The 18156-nt window shown below is 43.9% G+C and overlaps 1 protein-coding gene across 1 annotated transcript in view; it reads right to left on the bottom strand.

Moving 5' to 3' along the window:
• Nucleotides 1–1364: 1364 nt before the first annotated feature.
• Nucleotides 1365–18156, bottom strand: part of UMODL1 (uromodulin like 1) — an 83255-nt gene continuing 66463 nt past the window's right edge. Inside the window, exons 19-22 of the mRNA XM_075912204.1 lie at nucleotides 17400–17559; nucleotides 7572–7656; nucleotides 6094–6301; nucleotides 1365–5406 (exon numbers count right to left, since the gene is read on the bottom strand). Of these exons, the coding sequence (XP_075768319.1) occupies nucleotides 6114–6301; nucleotides 7572–7656; nucleotides 17400–17559 (433 nt within the window). The 3' untranslated portion in view covers nucleotides 1365–5406; nucleotides 6094–6113. The remainder of the gene's footprint in view (nucleotides 5407–6093; nucleotides 6302–7571; nucleotides 7657–17399; nucleotides 17560–18156) is intronic.

Below are 18156 nucleotides of genomic sequence, written 5' to 3'. Positions count from 1 at the left end.
GCTTCTTAGTTTTCCTTAGTATTTTGAACTTGCCTTTATTTAATTTCATCTTGGTGAATTCAGACCAGTTCCCCAATTTGTCCACATTTCCCTTTAGAGCAGGAATGGGCAATAATTTTTCACTGGAGGCCACTTCAGAAATTTTTGAAGTAACTCCAGGCCACCCCAAAAGAAGCGGGGCCTCAAGCAGAAAAGGCAGGGCCAGGACACTTCTTTGCCACCCCAAAGAGAACCGCCAGCTGTTCTGAACAGCTGGTGGTTCCCTCTAGGTGCCCGTGCCCCTGGCAGTGGGAGGAGACTTCACATGCTCCCCGCTCCTCCCCATCCCTCCACTGCCCCCAGGTCAATCAGGGCCTGGGGAGGAGGAGCACATGAAGTCTCTCGCTCCCTGCCCCCGCCCTGCAAGGGAGCGCCGCATTGAGCAGCAGCCGGTGGTTGACTTTAACTGCTGAGCCCCTTGGAGGGCGGGAGGAGACTTCACATGCTCACATGCTCTCCCCGCCCCCAACCCGATTGGCCTGAGAGTGGGAGGAGCGCACAAAGTCTCCTCCCACCCTTCCCCTGCCCTGCAAGGAGCTTGCAGCACTTAGAAGTGCCACACCCCACACAGGGCAGCAGGATACTTCAAGTGTTTCCTCCTGCCCCCAGACCCTCTGTGGGCCGGATCCACTTGCTTGGCAGGCCGCATCCAGCCCACGGAGACCCTTTTCCCCACCCCTGATTCTGAGAGATTCCTAAACCTGAGCCATTCTTTTTAGGTGACAAGGCTTCCTCATAGGAAGGGCAGTGGTAATGAAATGCCTCATAACTCTGGGTATGCCCAGGAACCATCAGAGCACTACCTCCTACCTTTGGCTCTGTCAATTTTGCCATCTTCACTGAGACAGTCAGTAAATACAATGTGTTACATGTGGTGTAGCACTAATGTCAGTCATATTATTTGATCATGATCAAAGTATTCGGCTTGTGGGGTGCACATCTCTTTCAAAAAAATATCCTTACACATAAAACAAAAATGTGTGTGCCTCTTTCATATGGTATTGAAGATATACCTCCTTCAGAACTGTGAGCATGTAATAATTTGTGGCTACAATCCATAGTCACATTATGGCTCATATTTTGTCCTGATGTTCAGTACGTTGATGTATGAGTAGCTGTTGAGAAAGAAGTAGCTGCCAGGAAGAAGTTGATTCCACAAAAGATATTTCCTTGCCCACCCTGTGTCCCTGGTATCCTGGAATTACACTGCATACAACTTGCATTGCGACATTCACTTAACATGCTGTTTCAGGACATTCTGAAAGTCTTACTTTGTGACCAAGTCATTAAATCAATTTTGTAAAAAAACTGGAGATAAGCTTAGACCTTGTATTTATTAAGACACCAAAACTGAGGCTACATAATATCTGAGTTGTGTCTGTTTGCAACAACAGTTTCCATTAAGTATGCTAAATATCAGGTTATCCCACTTCATTAAAAACCATGGGCTAGATTCTCCACTGCTGTAAGTCAGCATAGCTCCACTGAAGTCAAAAGCTGAAGCTCTGCTCTTGTAATTTGAGAGCAGTTAGGAGTGCAAATGCTACAAACTATAGAAAAATATTTATATTAAAATAATTTTCTCTTTCACCAGGTGCACAAGGCAAATACAGTGTGATGCTCAGAGCAAATTTACCAAGAATAAAGAAACTTCAGTAAGATGAAAAGTTAGTGGTACATTCATCAAAAACTTTAAGGTTGAAAAACATTCCCGTCTTCACTGCATCATTATCAGCCAAGGCAGTATTTTTATTGGGAGTAACTCTGCTGTTGGACATACATGACAATTCATTAATTGAATTGTCTACCTTGAACAGTCCCTTACAATATGTGCTAATTATATATGCTAAGCAATCTGTTCCATCTTAGTTTGCTGGAAGTTCCTTTCTCAGAGCTGAAAAAGAGCTCAGTGTGGTTCAAAAGCTGGTCTCTTTCACCAATGTACATTGGACTAATAAAAGACATTACCTCACCTACCTTGTCTTGCTACAATCCAGTCATGTCAAACATGATTTATGAAATGATTATACAAAAGAGGTTTGCATGCTTTGTAAGGCATCTTGGGTCAAAAGCAGAGATAACTTACTCTATAAGCGATCCATAGATTTAAGCCAGAAAGGGAATATTATGATCCATCTGTTCTGGCATCCTACATAACAAAGGCCATAGAATCTCACCCTGTAATCTCTACATGAAGCAGGCACTGGATTCAGAAGATACAAATAGGATTGTTGAATATAAGTCGGACGGCAAAGGGAGTACAGTAGTACCAGTAAAGCAGTGCAAATCTTTAAGATTGTCTGTCTATTCAGCATTCCCTACTGATCATTATTTGTTTTTTTTTAAAAAGGGAACACCTTATTATAATTATGTCCATCAACCTTAAAGTGGTATGAAAATGTCCACCGTACTAAAGAAGAAAAAAAATGTGAGACAGGTACCATTAACTAAAATCACTCACAAGTAAAATGTCTTAAACAATCCAAATGCAGAGTTGCCATCATCATTAGTTACAAGTTCTACTGCTGCTTCTCTCTCCATACTGTGGAAATGTCTGTAACGTCAGGGACTGGGGCAGTGGAGAGAGCATCATGTCATGACTCCTCCTCAATAGCCACTTGCCAGGGGGAAAGGATTGGTTTAAAGTGGAAGAGAGACATATTAGATGTCCATATTAAAGTAGGGTTCAATATTGTTGGGGCAGCCTCCAGGTAACCCAAGATCCTTCTCATTTTTCCACTGTTGGGTCTCCTATGAGTTTGGAAGGCAAGGTCTCTGCCAGTACTTTGCAGGGAAATCATCATACTTTCCACAAGATGAGTAGCAGGAAACGGCAAGCATACATACATATTATGCTGATACTACTACCCGCCATGTATATTCCAAACATTTAAGTATACATATTATTAAGCATGAATACATTAATTATCCCAAGCTGGTCTGTATGTAACTCTGTTCACTTATGCTAAGGATTCCGTAACACCTGATATTAGCTTAGGAGTGGGCACTAATTTTTAATGGGGGGGTCACGCCGAGGGCCACATTTCTACTGAGGGAGTATGGGGTCTGGGACGGAAGTTGGGAGAAGGGAGCTTCAGTTAGGGGACTGGGTGCAGGAGCAGGTGTGTGGTCTGAGAGGGAGTTTGGGCGAAGAAGGGGGTTCTGATCTGGGGTAGAGGCTTTGGGTGCAGGGTCCAGATGAAGATATGAGTATAGGAAAGGATTCTGGCCTGGGGGAGGGGCTTTAGGAGGAGGTGCAAGTTGTGAGCTGGGAGAAGGGGGTGCAGAGGATTTGGGTGGTGACCTGAGGCAGGGGAATGGGGTGCAGGGTCCAGGAGGGGGTGTGGGTGCCAGAGAGGATTCTGGCCTGGAGGAGTGTAGGAGGGGGTGCAGTGTCTGGAGAGAGTTGTGACCTGGGGAAAGGGGTACACAGGGTTTGGGTGGTGGCCTGGGCAGGTAGTTGGGGGGGAAGATTGAAGAGGGGGTAGGTGCCAGAGGCAGGCTCTGGCTAGGAGGTGCTAACCTAGGCAGCTCCCAGCCAGCAGCCTTGCAGGAACCTGAGCTGCAAGCTGCTCTACGTGGGTCTGCTCTGAGCAGCATGGCAGGAGGAAAGGGGATTCATTGCCTGCCCCTACATCTAGCAAAATTTTTCAGCTCCTATTGGCCGGAAGCTGGCCAATGGGAACTGAGAGATTTTGCTGGAGGGTGGGACAGAGCGCAAAGCCTCCCTCCTTACTCCCCAGCATCCAGAGCATAGAGCAGCCACATTTAAAAATGGCTGCAGCTGCACTGTGCTTAAGGGTCCCAGTGAAGCAGCCGTGGGCTGGATTCGGTGGCTCGGCGGGCCAGATCTGACCTGCTAGCCACCTCTTGCCTACTCCTGCATTAGCTGCAATAAGCTTTGGTGTGAATAGATGGGGAAAACTGTTGGTATCATGATACATATTGTTTCCTCATAGAAACAGAAAGGGAGGTACCTTCACAATCCTAATGATCTAATCACAGGCTTAGGAGGTGTCCTCATGTCCCTTGGTACCTGGAATGCATGGACCCAGAACAAAGGAAAGAGTGCATCATGACCTGGAATGCATGGGTTCAGAACAATATACAAAGGCATTGACCCGTGATGTCAGAAACAAGGTAAAAAGTTGTGTGTGTTTAGTTTCAGGTGACATACATAGAACCTTTTACTAATAGACAAGTAGGGTTTTAAATGCTGGCTTTAGAGGATCATGTCAAGGCAGCACACATTCAGTGTAAGGTGAATGCACAAAACTATTCTTCAGAGACTGGTATATTATAGAACCTTTTGCTTGTATGACATAGATTAGACATTAGGAAAAAGTTCCTAACTGTCAGGGTGATCAAACACTGGAATAAATTGCCCAGGGAGGTTGTGGAATCCCCATCTCTGGAGATATTTAAGAGTAGGTTAGATAAATGTCTATCAGGGATGGTCTAGTCAGTACTTGGTCCTGCCATGAGCGCAGGGGACTGGACTCGATGACCTCTCGAGGTCCTTTCCAGTCCTAGTATTCTATGATTCTATGATTAATAAATCTGAATTAAATTGGCCATTTGGACTCTTGAGTATATTTCATAATAAACCAAAGTGTGGTCAAGCAATTGATTATACAATTTATCAAAAAATTCATCAAATTTCTTGGCCCAATGCTTATTTCTCCTTATACAGGGACTCTTTTTTAAGTTTCTTACTCTAGTTTGGGATTGGCAGGGGGCTGGACTTGATGACCTCCTGAGAACTCTTCCAACTCTATGATTCTATTAACTTAAAAAATGGGGGGGTTAAGTGCCATTCAGTTCAAAAGGACATTTCTTAATGGAAAATAAAACTAAAATGGAGGAGCTGAATTTTAAGTGGCTGAGAGATTTTTAAGCAATAGAGTCTTGAACATAGCTAGAACTAGAGCTGGGAGAGAAAAGGATAACTTCAATTCACAAATATTTTGAAAAGGAAAAATGACAATAAGAATATGCTGTTTCTTTAGAAATAATTGCTTTTCCTTGTTGGAGTAAATTCCATGGCTCTGGGTCTCAGTTTCTCTAGCTGAGAAAAACTGCTGCCTTGTACAATAGAGTACTCAGTCTAATATGCTGCAATAGTACAGTACTACATGTTGACAATCATAGCCACTTAAAATGCAACTCTACTGTATGGCTTTTGTGTTGTAATTAGATGGTTCTGGTGACAGCCAAAAGAGATCCGCAGGGTCACATTTCGTAACTATTGTGAGCATTAAGGATTCAGTGTTGCGACAGGTCATGACCAGTGCCATGCATAACAACGGGACCAGATTAGCACATGAAGAAAAGCTGTTGCTGTCCGTGTGTTGAGATGAGTTCCAGCTAGAAGACAAGAACAGAGAAATCATGCTAGAGAGGTGGGATCAATGGTCTTTACAATAAATTAATGAGAGTGGGAAAGAACTGCCAGAAGGAAGCTATCAGACAGGGTACTGCTCAGAGAATAGTACGCCGTTTATACATATGTATTACAAGCCAGAATCTCATTTCACTGGGGCCTCTTTACACTTCCCAAAAATATAAAGAAGCCTTGGTGTAAATAAGAAAGAAACCCCATAATTGATGAAGCTGAACAACAGAATATGGTGCCTGGGGAAGCTCAGGCCAGGTCTCCTTTCCTCCTAGAACAGAGGTCTCGAACTCCCGGCCCACAGGCCATTCCCAGCCAGAATGATTAAACAATGCAACCTGGAACTCCTTGGTGGGGAGAGCCTGTCCATTACCAGCCCCCAACCCCTGCCCCTTCCCACCATCACCCCACTCTCCTCCCGCATGGCACCCCATCCTCGAGGATGTGACTTTGGGTATCATCAGGGAGCTGGTGCTGCACAGCAACAGTGGTGATGCCCCTTTCCCTCTCACATTCCCCGAAGCCACATCCTCGGGGACAGAGTGCCATGGTGGGAGAGACCAGCGTGATTATTAAAGACATATCTGTAAGCATGTCTGTTTCCATTTTTGCAAGGGTTGGGATATTTACAACTTAATTGATCACAGTTCAGTACTTACATGTGATAAGTTGGAAATATTTAATCATAGAACACTTGGTAGCTAAAGTTGTCAGACTTGATTTTGAAGTTGTATTTTCCAGTCTTTCGTTGGTATCGGAAAACCAAAAGGGACGCCACTCCCAGGATAAAAACAAACACAGCAATGACGATAAGGATGATGCACCCTACTCCTAACTCGTGTGCCTTCTCACTGTTTGCATCAGATGCTGGAGAAAGAACAAGGGAAAGTTTTGAATCCCTGCAATCTGTTCATACTCTACAAAGCCAACTGAGTGGTAGGGCTTCGCATGCCCACTGGGCTAAGAGCACAGCACTCAGATACAGTGATTTGGTGCTGTAGGGAGGGTGACTTTTATGGCAGTGTGTGTGAGTTAAGAGCAAATCCTGTCTTTAGATACTTGTTCAGAACTCCTTCTGATTGTGGTGGGTTGTGTGTACTCAAATGGCATTGAGAATGTGGCTCTAGGCCCATGGTGCCCAAGCAGTTCTGAAGCAGCAGTCACTATAGTGGCTACTGCTATAGCCAACTAGCCACACTCAACCGGCCAAATAGCCACATGTGGCTAGTGGCTAGCGTGTTGGATACCATGGCTCTAAGCATTCCTGAGCTACTACCCTAGCTTCAGTAGAAGCTTGCAGGTGGAATGTTCTTTCATTTTAATCCTGCCCTTCTTCTGCAGTAAGTAAGTATATTTGTAAAATTAATGAGTTTGCACCTCATGAGATACCATTCATATTATTGGGGGTGGATACTAATTAATACTATGATGTGACAGGCAATAGATGCACTTTAAAAGAACATTCAGAATCATATTCAAATGGAGTATAGAGTAGGACAATCTAGACTTTGTTCACACAACTCCATTCCCCACTCGACCGCCTGATATTTAGTCTCCTCTTGACTGACTTTTGGCCACTCCACCCATTTCTTAAGGGTCTAACACACTAAAGAACCAGGAAGCATGTAAATTAGACTGACCTCCACCCTTGTTTACAAGTTACTTCAGTTCCTCAACATGTACATCGTGCCAACTTTTTCTCCCTTGCAGTAACAATAATGTAGGTGTAAGGGAGCAATCACCTCATATCACCTTCATAGCAACTTCTGAATTTGGCCCTCAGAGCCTAACATACTATGCTCTAAAAGGAATCTAGCGTATGCACTGTACAAAAGCTGGTTGCAATATTAGACCTGAGCAGATTCGGGACATTACAAATTCAAACACCTATTAGTTTGTGCAATTAATTCCACCGCCTCACTAGCATAAATAGTTGCACAAAACATCCCCCTCAAGTGTATGACAATTATTGCACCCCAAAAGGAATAGATTGCTACCCAGCATCATTTGACCACCTTGTCTTCCCTCAGCAAAGAGGATTTATGCCTTACAGGGAAGGTTTTCAAGTTCACCCATTAGTAAAACAGAATCTGCTAGATTAGCTTGTGTCATTTTTTGTAGTTTACTCTTTACTCACCAGCGGTTCTGCACAGAGGCCCCCAGGATGTTCTGTGAGTAGCAATAATTTCACCACTTTTCAGGGATCGAACACTTCGGCAGCTCTGTAACAATTGCAAAGCTCCAATCATTCATTCATGTTGTTATTATATAAAGTCTTGTAATGAATGCCCTCTAAAGAACAAAGAATTTATGCTGATTTCCTGAAGTCAGTACCCACTACCAGAACTTTTTTTAAATTTCCCATCCCTAATCTTTGTTACATTACAGCATAAACCAAAACAGATCAGAGAAAGGTTGTGAAAAAAAATCAGCTTATGGTCTGTAGATCAGAACACTGAAAACAACATTCTGTGGACAGGCCCTTGGGACGAGGCAAGTTGTATTGAGTCTATTAAAAAAAGTCTACAGGAGAATGTCTACCAACATTTTCTCTAAGCAATACAGCATATGTACTACTAAGTTTTCTACAGAACTCAGGGCATGTAAAAAGGACTTGCAAAATAAGCCAAAGCATACTACATGGCCTTTGACATTCTCTCTCAATAGCACTGCTCATTTTATAAATAAAATAAAATAATTTGTCTTATGTTGTCACCTAAAAGTCTCCATCAGGATTATTACCCCGTTGTGTTTACACATAATAAAAATTTCCCTCTTCTGAAAAGTTTGCCATCTAGTTTGAAGCAAGATGCAACAGAAGAACTGAGGACCCTTGGAGACTAAGCTTTCGTGGGTAAAACCCACTTCATCAGATGAGCTGGAGTGGAAATAAAGAAACCAAGATATTTCTAACAAGAAAAAAAACACACCCTGTCAATTGTAGGACCGGTGCTAATGAGACTAATTAAATGGGCTGAGAATGTCCCATTCTTTGCTTTTGATGTAAAAATGCAGTTGTTAAAGGCTGGGGAGATTGAATTTATAATGCAACATTCAGTTAGTGTCTTTGTTCAAGTCCAGGGAAACAATGTCAAATCTGTAGATGAATACCAATTCCGCACTCTCTCTCTCTCTGTAAGAACGGAATAAACAATAGGGAAATGGACAAAAGGGGTAAGTAAGGGCTTGTTTACGTGGGACAGCTTTACCATTTTACTGGCATAACTAAATCACCATAGTTGTAATGGCATGCTCCACTTGTAGACACACTTACACTGGTATAACAGGAGCTTTCTCCAGACTAACTTGAAACTTTTCCAAAACCACATGAATTAAATAATCCAAACAAAAAGGCATGCTTGTTCTAGAATTAGAGTATCCATGTGACTTGTTATACAGAAGTAACTGTATCAGTTTGAATTCATATCTTGGTGTACAACAGGTATAACTTTCCTATATAAACAAGGCCTAATATAAGAACATGCAGTTACATAGGTAGCTATTGTGCAATTTCATGGTTCCAAATCATGGTAATATTTTGCCCCAATTTGTTACTGCACAGCTGATTTTGCCTGGTGTTACTATCCTGACTTTGTCCTATTCTATGCTCCCCGCCTCCCCTCCCCCGCTACATCTACTCTTTTCTGTTCCAGATTTAAGACAGCCAAGGCTCATCTACCAAAAAACTGGGGAGTGACAAGAACAGATGAAAGAACAGATGAGTTTCAATCTTTTCTGGCAATAATCCAGGCCTCAGATAAACTCTGAAGTGAGCAAATATTTCTGGAGGCAGAAGGTAGGGCAAGTATAAGGATACTGTGAGCCTTCTAACTCGTGTTCTCACTTAAGTCACGTAGCCTTTCATCTGTCAATTGTCCTGTTCCTCTTTTCCTTTCTCCTTGGACAAAGGTCTGTAATCTGAGAAAAGATTTCCTTCCACTTGCTATTAATTCCTGATCGTCTAGGAGGGGTCATTTGATATAAATGGAGACCATGTTAAGCAGTTTAGAGCAGGAGGGAACTATTAAATAATGGACAAATACCAAGCACTTCATGAAAACATTGTGTCATCACAGAGAAAATCTTGAGCAAAAAGAAAAATATGTTGTATATTGGGTTGTAGATATAGATCTTGTTGTTATAGTAACTGAGTAGGTCAGTGGGGTCAGCCCAGCTAATCTGGGCTTATTCTAGTTAGTTCTGTGCTATGCAATAGAATGGACACTTGCAACTACTCCAGCTCTCTGCATTTCCACTGATTTCTTCCTATACTGTGAAACTCCCCACGACATAACAAGTGGCGACGAGGGTGGGATACCTGTGCTGCCTCCAGCAACAAAAGAAGTAGAAGTCAATGTAAGAAAACAAACTTTTTTTGGCTGTTCTGGAAGGTGGGGGTAAGAACTGACTGCTACACTGTGCAAACTGAAACTAAGGTCAAGGAGCCCAGAGACTGAAAAAGAAAAAAACGGGGGGGGGGGGGGGGGAAGAGTGCAACAGCTATGGCTACACTTACAGGGCCACTGGGACCTTTTGAGGAGACTATAGAGCAATGGCACGTATATACTGAGCATTTTGAACTTTTTGTTATTGTAAATGACATTAAAGAAGAAAAGAAGGTGCCAATATTTTTAAGTGTTGTAGGAGCTAAGACCTACTCTGTTACGCAGTTTGCTGCTCCCTGTTAAGCCAGAGATCAAATTTTACAGTGACAATCTGGAAATCCTGGGGTCACATTATGCTCTAAAACCATTGGTAATTACAGAAAGGTATAGGTTCCTTAACAGAGACCAAAAAGAAAGTGAAACAATTGTACAATTTGTAGCCAATTTGAAAAAGCTTGCTGAACACTGTGAATTTAAGGAGATGTTAAATGATGCCATACATGACAGGTTAGTGTGTGGCCTGCACAGTGAAGCTATATGGAGGCATCTGTCAACAGAAGCTCAGCTCACCCTACAGAAGGCCATTGATATTGCAGTCTCCATGAAACTGGCCACATAGGAGGCACAATACCTTTGTGCACCCCCTGGGGTGCATAAAATGTCCCAAGAACTTACTCACAAAACAGTGGGGAGCCAGGAATGTTACCGCTGTGGTAAGACAGGTCACCATGCATCAGAATGCTGGTGTAAGAACCTAGTGTATCGACAGTGTGGAAAAAAAGGACACATTGAGCGTGCCTGCAAACAAAAGAAAAAGAGGCCTGTGGTCTGGCGGAACAACAATGAAAATCTGCATACCATCAAGCAGATGCCTGATGATCAAAGGGACACCCTATCTGAAGAAGACGTGCCATGCTATGTTTTGTCTTTGGAAGGGGGCTCCCATGAATACTGGGTAACCCCACTGTTGGATGGCAAACCGGTACGGATGGAAGTGGACACTGGTGCAGCAGTTTCATTGGTCTCAGACACGGTGTATAAGGAAAAGTTGAAGCATCTTCCACTTAAGGCAACAAAGATCATTCTGAAGACATATACAGGAGAAGCAGTACCCCTATTGGGCACTATTGATGTTAAGATGGAACTAAGTGGAAAGACTGCAGAATTACCACTGTGGTGGTGAAAGGCTATTACCCAGCCTTAATGGGGAGATCATGGTTTAGGAAGATCCCACTGGACTGGGCAGAAGTGCACCGGATGACTAAAGAAGAAACAGGTCTGACTGATATATTAAAGAAATATGCTGCTGTTTTTGGAGAGGATCTGGGAAGTATGAGGGGAATCACAATGAAACTGAACATTAAACCTGATAGCCAACCAAAATATCTGAAGGCCAGAACTGTGCCATATGCTATCAGGACAAAAGTTGAAGCAGTCCAGGAGTGCCTAGTCAAAAATGGAGTCTGTCATGGGGTACGCCCCTGGCGTGGAGTACACCCCCTCTCTTACGGGCCCATTGCCCACTCTATCAGGGTGAATACGACCCTAGTAGTCCCAACATAAAAGTCTATGTCCCTCTATCAGGGTAAATATGACATTACCAGTCTCACTATAACGTTCATGCCCCTCGATCAGGGTGAATACGTCATCAGAGAAGCCTCTCCTGGCCCGGGGGGTTGATTATCCAGGGGAGGGAAAATGGGCGCTAGGGGGACCCGGGCCTCCCTCTCCACCGGGTCCCAGCCCAGGGGCCTTTAGGCAGGGCCCATGGCTCCTGCCCATTCAGCAGGGAATCCGTCTGATACAGGCCGAGCCCGCGCTTTGAGTCCTTTGCCCTGGGCTGCTTCCTACCGCGCCCTGGCTCCCCTGGGCCCATTCGCCTCCGCGTCAGTACCTGCCGGGGTCGCGGGCGCGCTCCTGCCTCTCTGGGGTTGGCGGCTGCTGGCTCTGTCTCCGGGTCAGGTGCGGGCAGCGACTCTGGTCTCAGCTGCTGCAGAAACACCGGCCCGGTCTACTCCCTCATCCTACCGTCTCCCCAGCTGCAGGGCTCCCTCTGCTTTTATACTCAGGCTCTGCTGGGAGCATGCCCAGCAGGGCTGGAGGGGCGGGGCTTTCTCTGCCAGCTGGGCCTGGGCTACCCCCTGTCCATCAGTGTGGGGTCTGTCCGCCCCGTCACACAGTCCTCATACCAGCTACCCATAGTCCATGGGCAATGCCGATAGTTCCAATATTGAAGAAAGACGGTTCTATTCGGATTTGTGGGGATTTTAAGGTCACTGTTAACCCTGTTTTATGTGCAGAGCAATACCCCCTTCCTCGTATCGATGATATCTTTGCGGACCTGACTGGGGGACAAAAGTTCAGCAAGACTGATCTGAGTCAAGCATATTTACAGATGTAAGTTGATGAGGAATCCCAAGAGCTGTTGACTATTGTGACTCATAAAGGGCTTTATCGTTACTGTTGTTTACCCTTCGGAATAACTTCTGCTCCAGCCTTGTTCCAGAGAGCTATGGACCAGATCTTGTGTGGCTTGCCAGGAGTTGAGTGCTATCTTAACGAGATCCTGGTCACAGGCGGGAACGAGGAGGATCACCTTAAGAACTTAGAGGCTACCCTACAAAGACTGGAAGAGTATGGCCTACGAGTCCGTAAAGATAAGTGTGCATTCTTTCAGTCCTCTGTTGAATATTTGAGACACACCATTGATGCTACTGGTCTTCATAAGTCCCCTTCAAAAGTTAAGGCTATTGTGGAGGCTCCACACCCTCAAAATGTTAGTCAACTTCACTCATTTCTAGGACTATTGAACTATTATGGAAGGTTTATTTCACAGCTAGCCACATTATTAAAATCACTTCATGAGCTCCTTGGCCAGAACAAGGTCTGGAAGTGGACTGACGCCTGTGATGTTGCATTTAACAAGGCTAAACGTGCATTGCTAAACGCAGAGGTCCTGACGCATTTTGATTCATCCTTACCTTTACAGTTGGCTTGTGATGCCTCCCCATGTGGAGTGGGAGTGGTCTTGTCACACATTATGCCTTCAGGAGAGGAGAAACCAATTGCTTTTGCTTCGCGCACCTTAAGCAAGACTGAAACTAACTATGCGTAAATTGAACGTGAAGCATTGGGAATCGTTTTCAGAATTTGGAAATTTCACCAGTACCTGTTTGGATGGAAGTTTTCACTTCTCGCTGACCATCGACCTCTGATGGCAATTTTTGGTCCACACTCAGGTATTCCACCAATGACTGCTAGTCGTATGCAATGATGGGCATTGTGGCTTTCAGGACACACATATGAGATCAGATATCGGAAAGACACTCTACATGGCAATGTAGGTGGTCTCTCTAGGCTGCCTTTGCCAGTCAAACATCAAGATAGTGGCCAGAAGGAAATCTTTTACTTTGAACAGGTGGAGAACATGCCCATCACTGCTGCACAAGTTAAGAGAGCAACTCGTGTTGACCCAGTAGCTTTCTTTAATAGGATAACGAGTCTTGTGGATAAGGGAGAAGAGATAGATGTGGTATACCTAGACTTTAGTAAGGCGTTTGATATGGTCTCGCATGATATTCTTATCAATAAACTAGGTAAATATAACTTAGATGAGGTTACTATAAGGTGGGTGCATAACTGGCTGGATAACCATACTCAGAGAGTAGTTATTAATGGTTCACAATCCTGCTGGAAAGGCATAACAAGTGGGGTTCCGCAGGGGTCTGTTTTGGGACCGGCTCTGTTCAATATCTTCATCAACGATTTAGATATTGGTATAGAAAGTACGCTTATTAAGTTTGCAGATAATACCAAGCTGGGAGGGATTGCAACTAATCTGAAGGATAGGGTCATAATTCAAAATGACCTGGACAAATTGGAGAAATGGTCTGAGATAAATAGGATGAAGTTTAATAAAGACAAATGCAAAGTGCTCCACTTAGGAAGGAACAATCAGTTTCACACATACAGAATGGGAAGCGATGGTCTGGGAAGGAGTACGGCAGAAAGGGATCTAGGGGTTATAGTGGAACACAAGTTAAATATGAGTCAGCAGTGTGATGCTGTTGCAAAGAAAGCAAACATGATTCTGGGATGTATTAACAGGTGTGTTGTGAGCAAGACACGAGAAGTCATTCTTCCGCTCTACTCTGCGCTGGTTAGGCCTCAATTGGAGTATTGTGTCCAGTTCTGGGCACCACATTTCAAGAAAGATGTGGAAAAATTGGAGAGGGTCCAGAGAAGTGCAACGAGAATGATTAAAGGTTTAGAGAACATGACCTATGAGGGAAGGCCGAAGGAATTGGGTTTGTTTAGTTTAGAAAAGAGTAGATTGAGGGGGGACATGATAGCAGTTTTCAGATATCTAAAAAAGTGTCATAAGGAGGAGGGAGAAAACTTGTTCATCTTGGCCTCTGAGGATAGAACAAGAAGCAATGGGCTTAAACTGCAGCAAGGGAGGTTTAGGTTGGACATTAGGAAAAAGTTCCTAACTGTCAGGGTGGTCAAACACTGGAATAAATTGCTCAGGAAGGCTGTGTCCAGAAGGCTGTGTCCCGAAAAAACTTCCCCTGCGTCCAGACTCAAGCCGCGTTCTTTCGAAATTATTTCGAAAGAACGCGGCTTTTCTTTCGATGGCGGTAAACCTCGTTTCACGAGGAAGAACGCCTTCTTTCGAAAGCTCCTCTTTCGAAAGAAGGCGTTCTTCAATGTAAATAGGGCTTCTTCAAAAGAGAGCATCCAGACTCGCTGGGTGCTCTCTTTCGAAAAAGCGGATTGCTCTTCCGAAAGATCCGCCTGCAGTCTAGACGCGATCTTTCGAAAGAGGCTCTTTTGAAAGATGCTTTCGAAAGAGGCTCTTTCGAAAGAAGCCTGCAGTCTAGACATAGGCGAAGGTTGTAGAATCCCCATCTCTGGAGATATTTAAGAGAAGGTTAGATAAATGTCTATCAGGGATGGTCTAGACAGTATTTGGTCTTGCCATGAGGGCAGGGAGTGGACTCGATGACCACTCGAGGTCCCTTCCAGTCCTAGTATTCTATGATTCAGTACAGTCCCAAGTAATGGATCTAGTGATGCATGGAACATCTCTACAGAACTCTCAGGTCTCATCTGACTTTGTCCCCTACATGTCCAGGAGAATGGAGTTATCAACCCATTCGGGGTGCTTGTTGTGCAGAATGCCTGTCATTATTCCAAAAATACTGAGACAACAGATGTTAAAGCAGCTGCATTCAGGTCACTGTGGAATGGTGCGCATGAAAGAAATTGCTCGAAGCTATTTTTGGTGGCCTGGCTTGGACAGTGACATTGAAGAAAAGGCAAGAGCTTGTATTTCTTGCCAGGGTGTGAGGAATGCACCTCAATTGGCACCTCTACACCCATGGGACTGGCCTGAAAAACCATGGCAACGTATTCATGTTGATTTTGCTGGCCCATTTGAAGGTAGCATGTTATTAGTGGTGGTAGATGATCATTCCAAATGGCCAGAAGTCTGTATAATGCCTTCCACTACTGCTGAGAGCACTATCCAAAAATTACGGGGAATCTTCTGTCATTTGGGTATTCCTGAACAACTTGTGAGTGACAACGGTCTACAGTTTGTCTCTCAGGAGTTTGGAAATTTTATGAAAGCAAACGGGATCCATCACATCACTTCAGCACCCTATCACCCAGCCACAAATGGATTGGCTAAAAGGTTTGTCCAGACAATGAAACAAGCTTTGAAATCGGTTAGAGGACATTCACTCGTACAAAAGAGTCTGGACACCTTCTTACTATCCTACAGAAACACTCCTCATGCTACAACCAAAGTGTCCACGGCTTTTCTAATGATGGGACGTCAGCTGCGCACATGCTTTGATTTGCTGAAACCTTCAGAACCGCGACAAATTGTGCAACATCAGCAGCAAGGTCAAGTCATCAGGCATGCATCCAGAGCAAAAGACTGAACCTTTAGTCCTGGACAGCCAGTTTTGGCTTGGAACTATGCTCCTGGATCTAAACGGGTCCCTGCCACTATTACTGCTCAAACAGGACCTGTTTCCTATACTGTCCAGACTGCGAAGGATCTCATCTGGCGGCGGCATGTAGATCAGTTATTGACAGGTTATTCCTGCCCCCAAGGCACATCTCCAGTTGAGTTGCCCGTCCTTCCCACTGCTGGTGAGCTACCATGTCAAGAATCACCTGCTCCTGACTCTCCTCCTCCATCACCACCAGCGGCAAACATAAACCCCCTCCCTGAGCAGGCTGATACAACAGCCTCACCTGTTCACACTTCAAGTTCCCAGCCCCGTGTCAGGCCTGCACCCATAACATCTTTGGGTGTGAGAACGCCAGATGTCCGCCGTAATCCACCTAGAGAAAGGAGGCCTCCTCAACGGCTGGACCATTAGTTGAGATTAACTCACAGATGGGGCAAAATAATCTCCAGGGTTAGCTGGGAACTTGAGGTGTTCTACCCTCATTTCATAGTTAGTTTTTGTTTTCTTAAAGGGACATTTTTATTAAGGAGGGAGGAATATATTGTGTATTGGGTTGTAGATATAAATCTTGTTGTTATAGTAACTGAGTAGGTCACTGGGGTCAGCCCAGCTAATCTGGGCTTATTCTAGTTAGTTCTGTGCTATGCAATGAAATGGACACTTGCAACTACTCCAGCTCTCTGCATTTCCACTGATTTCTTCCTATACTGTGAAATTCCTCACGACATAACAAAATATATTTTGTTTATGGGAAAAAAAAAGAGAGAGCCCAGACATACATGATATTATCAGAATACCGTTCACTATGCTTTAAGAACTTTTGAATAGGTGCTGATTGACAGCCCTAGAAACCGGGGAACTAGGATGACAACAATGTAAGTTTCTTCATGCTATACCTAAACCCTGATCTGGGAGCAAGGGACATCATTGGGCAAAAAGTGATAGTGTCAGCTGCTTGATAATTTCAGTTTTGGCTTTTCTCTGTTGAGATTAGCTCGTTGACTATTTTTTATTATGTGGATAGGGTTGCCAGCTGTCTGGTTTTGAACCAGATAGTCCAGTATTTGAGCTTTCTGTTCGGGAAACAAATTGAGAAAATATAAATGTCCGGTATTTTCTAAATAGGATGTAATGTAGATTGTGATGTAATGTCAAGTGTATCCCATATTTTTGTTGAAACCATCTGACAACCCTATATGTGGAACCTGTCTACTAGGATTTGTATTGAAATCACCTGCTCGTTTCACAAAGATTATCAGGTGGCACTTTTTTTCCAGTCACCACCAATCTAAAAGTGAATGGCTCTCTATCAAACTAGTCCCTGAGCTGTCCAGTTTCCCTGCTTTGATATCATTTTTATTTATGTTCCGTGTTTCAGCTGAAGAATAGGGAATAGAAGGGGGAAAAATCTACTGAGGCTTACTTGTGGCTATGTTATTTCACAGTGCTGCAAGGTAGAAAAAGAAAGAAAATGTAGAGAAGTTTAAAGGACACCATCACCTTTTAGAAGCTTATTATCCCTTCCTTTTCCAGTTAGAGCACTGTCTATTATATATCACATCGAAAATTAAATTTATGAAGCAAGCCCCTTACCGTTTTACAGGTGCTTTCTGGGGTTTCCACACAAATACGAAGTTTACAGTGTAGGTAAACCACAGAGTCATTGACAAAGGAAAAGATTTTCAGCTTAAACTGAGCTTTTCTTGAATTTCCATTTTCAATTATGGTGGTATAGGTCTGTGAGACTGGGCAGCTAAAAGGGAATAAGAAGACACACAAAATAACTAAAGCTATAGAAGCTATACCCCAGTAGTGGCATTGTGTAGTTCCATTTATAAGCATGTTCTGAAAATCCTTACCTAGATAATCCATATAGTTAGCCTGACCATAGGACAGAAGAGCATTGCACACTAAAGCCCTGGCAGCTAAATACACGAGTGACCTATTTTGTGAAATTCTTCAACCTCATCATTGGAGAAAAACAAAAACAAATTGATGTCTGAGATTACTGAAGACAGGAGATGGACTGGGTGACACACAAGATCAGCGACACTCTAATTTTTCTCCATCCACGTACAGAATAAAATGTGTTATATGCACCAAGGCATGAGCATATGTGCACCACCAGTAGAAACACACGCTGCAGCTGTGGGCACTTTGCTAATCAGCTGGGTGTCATTTGAATCTCTCCTGGGTGGCCACCCAAGCACACAACTTACAGGGAACACTGCACAACACTGAATATCTTACACATGATACAGTAATTTGACATAGTAAACTAATGACCAGTCATGCCCAGAGCACCATTTGAGGACTCAAATATCTGGCCACATGAAAGAATGAATTCTGC

Source organism: Pelodiscus sinensis, chromosome 1, assembly GCF_049634645.1.
Source record: "Pelodiscus sinensis isolate JC-2024 chromosome 1, ASM4963464v1, whole genome shotgun sequence".
Lineage (NCBI taxonomy): Eukaryota > Metazoa > Chordata > Testudines > Trionychidae > Pelodiscus > Pelodiscus sinensis.
Note: the sequence above shows the minus strand (reverse complement) of the source record. Positions and strands in the feature narration are given on the sequence as shown.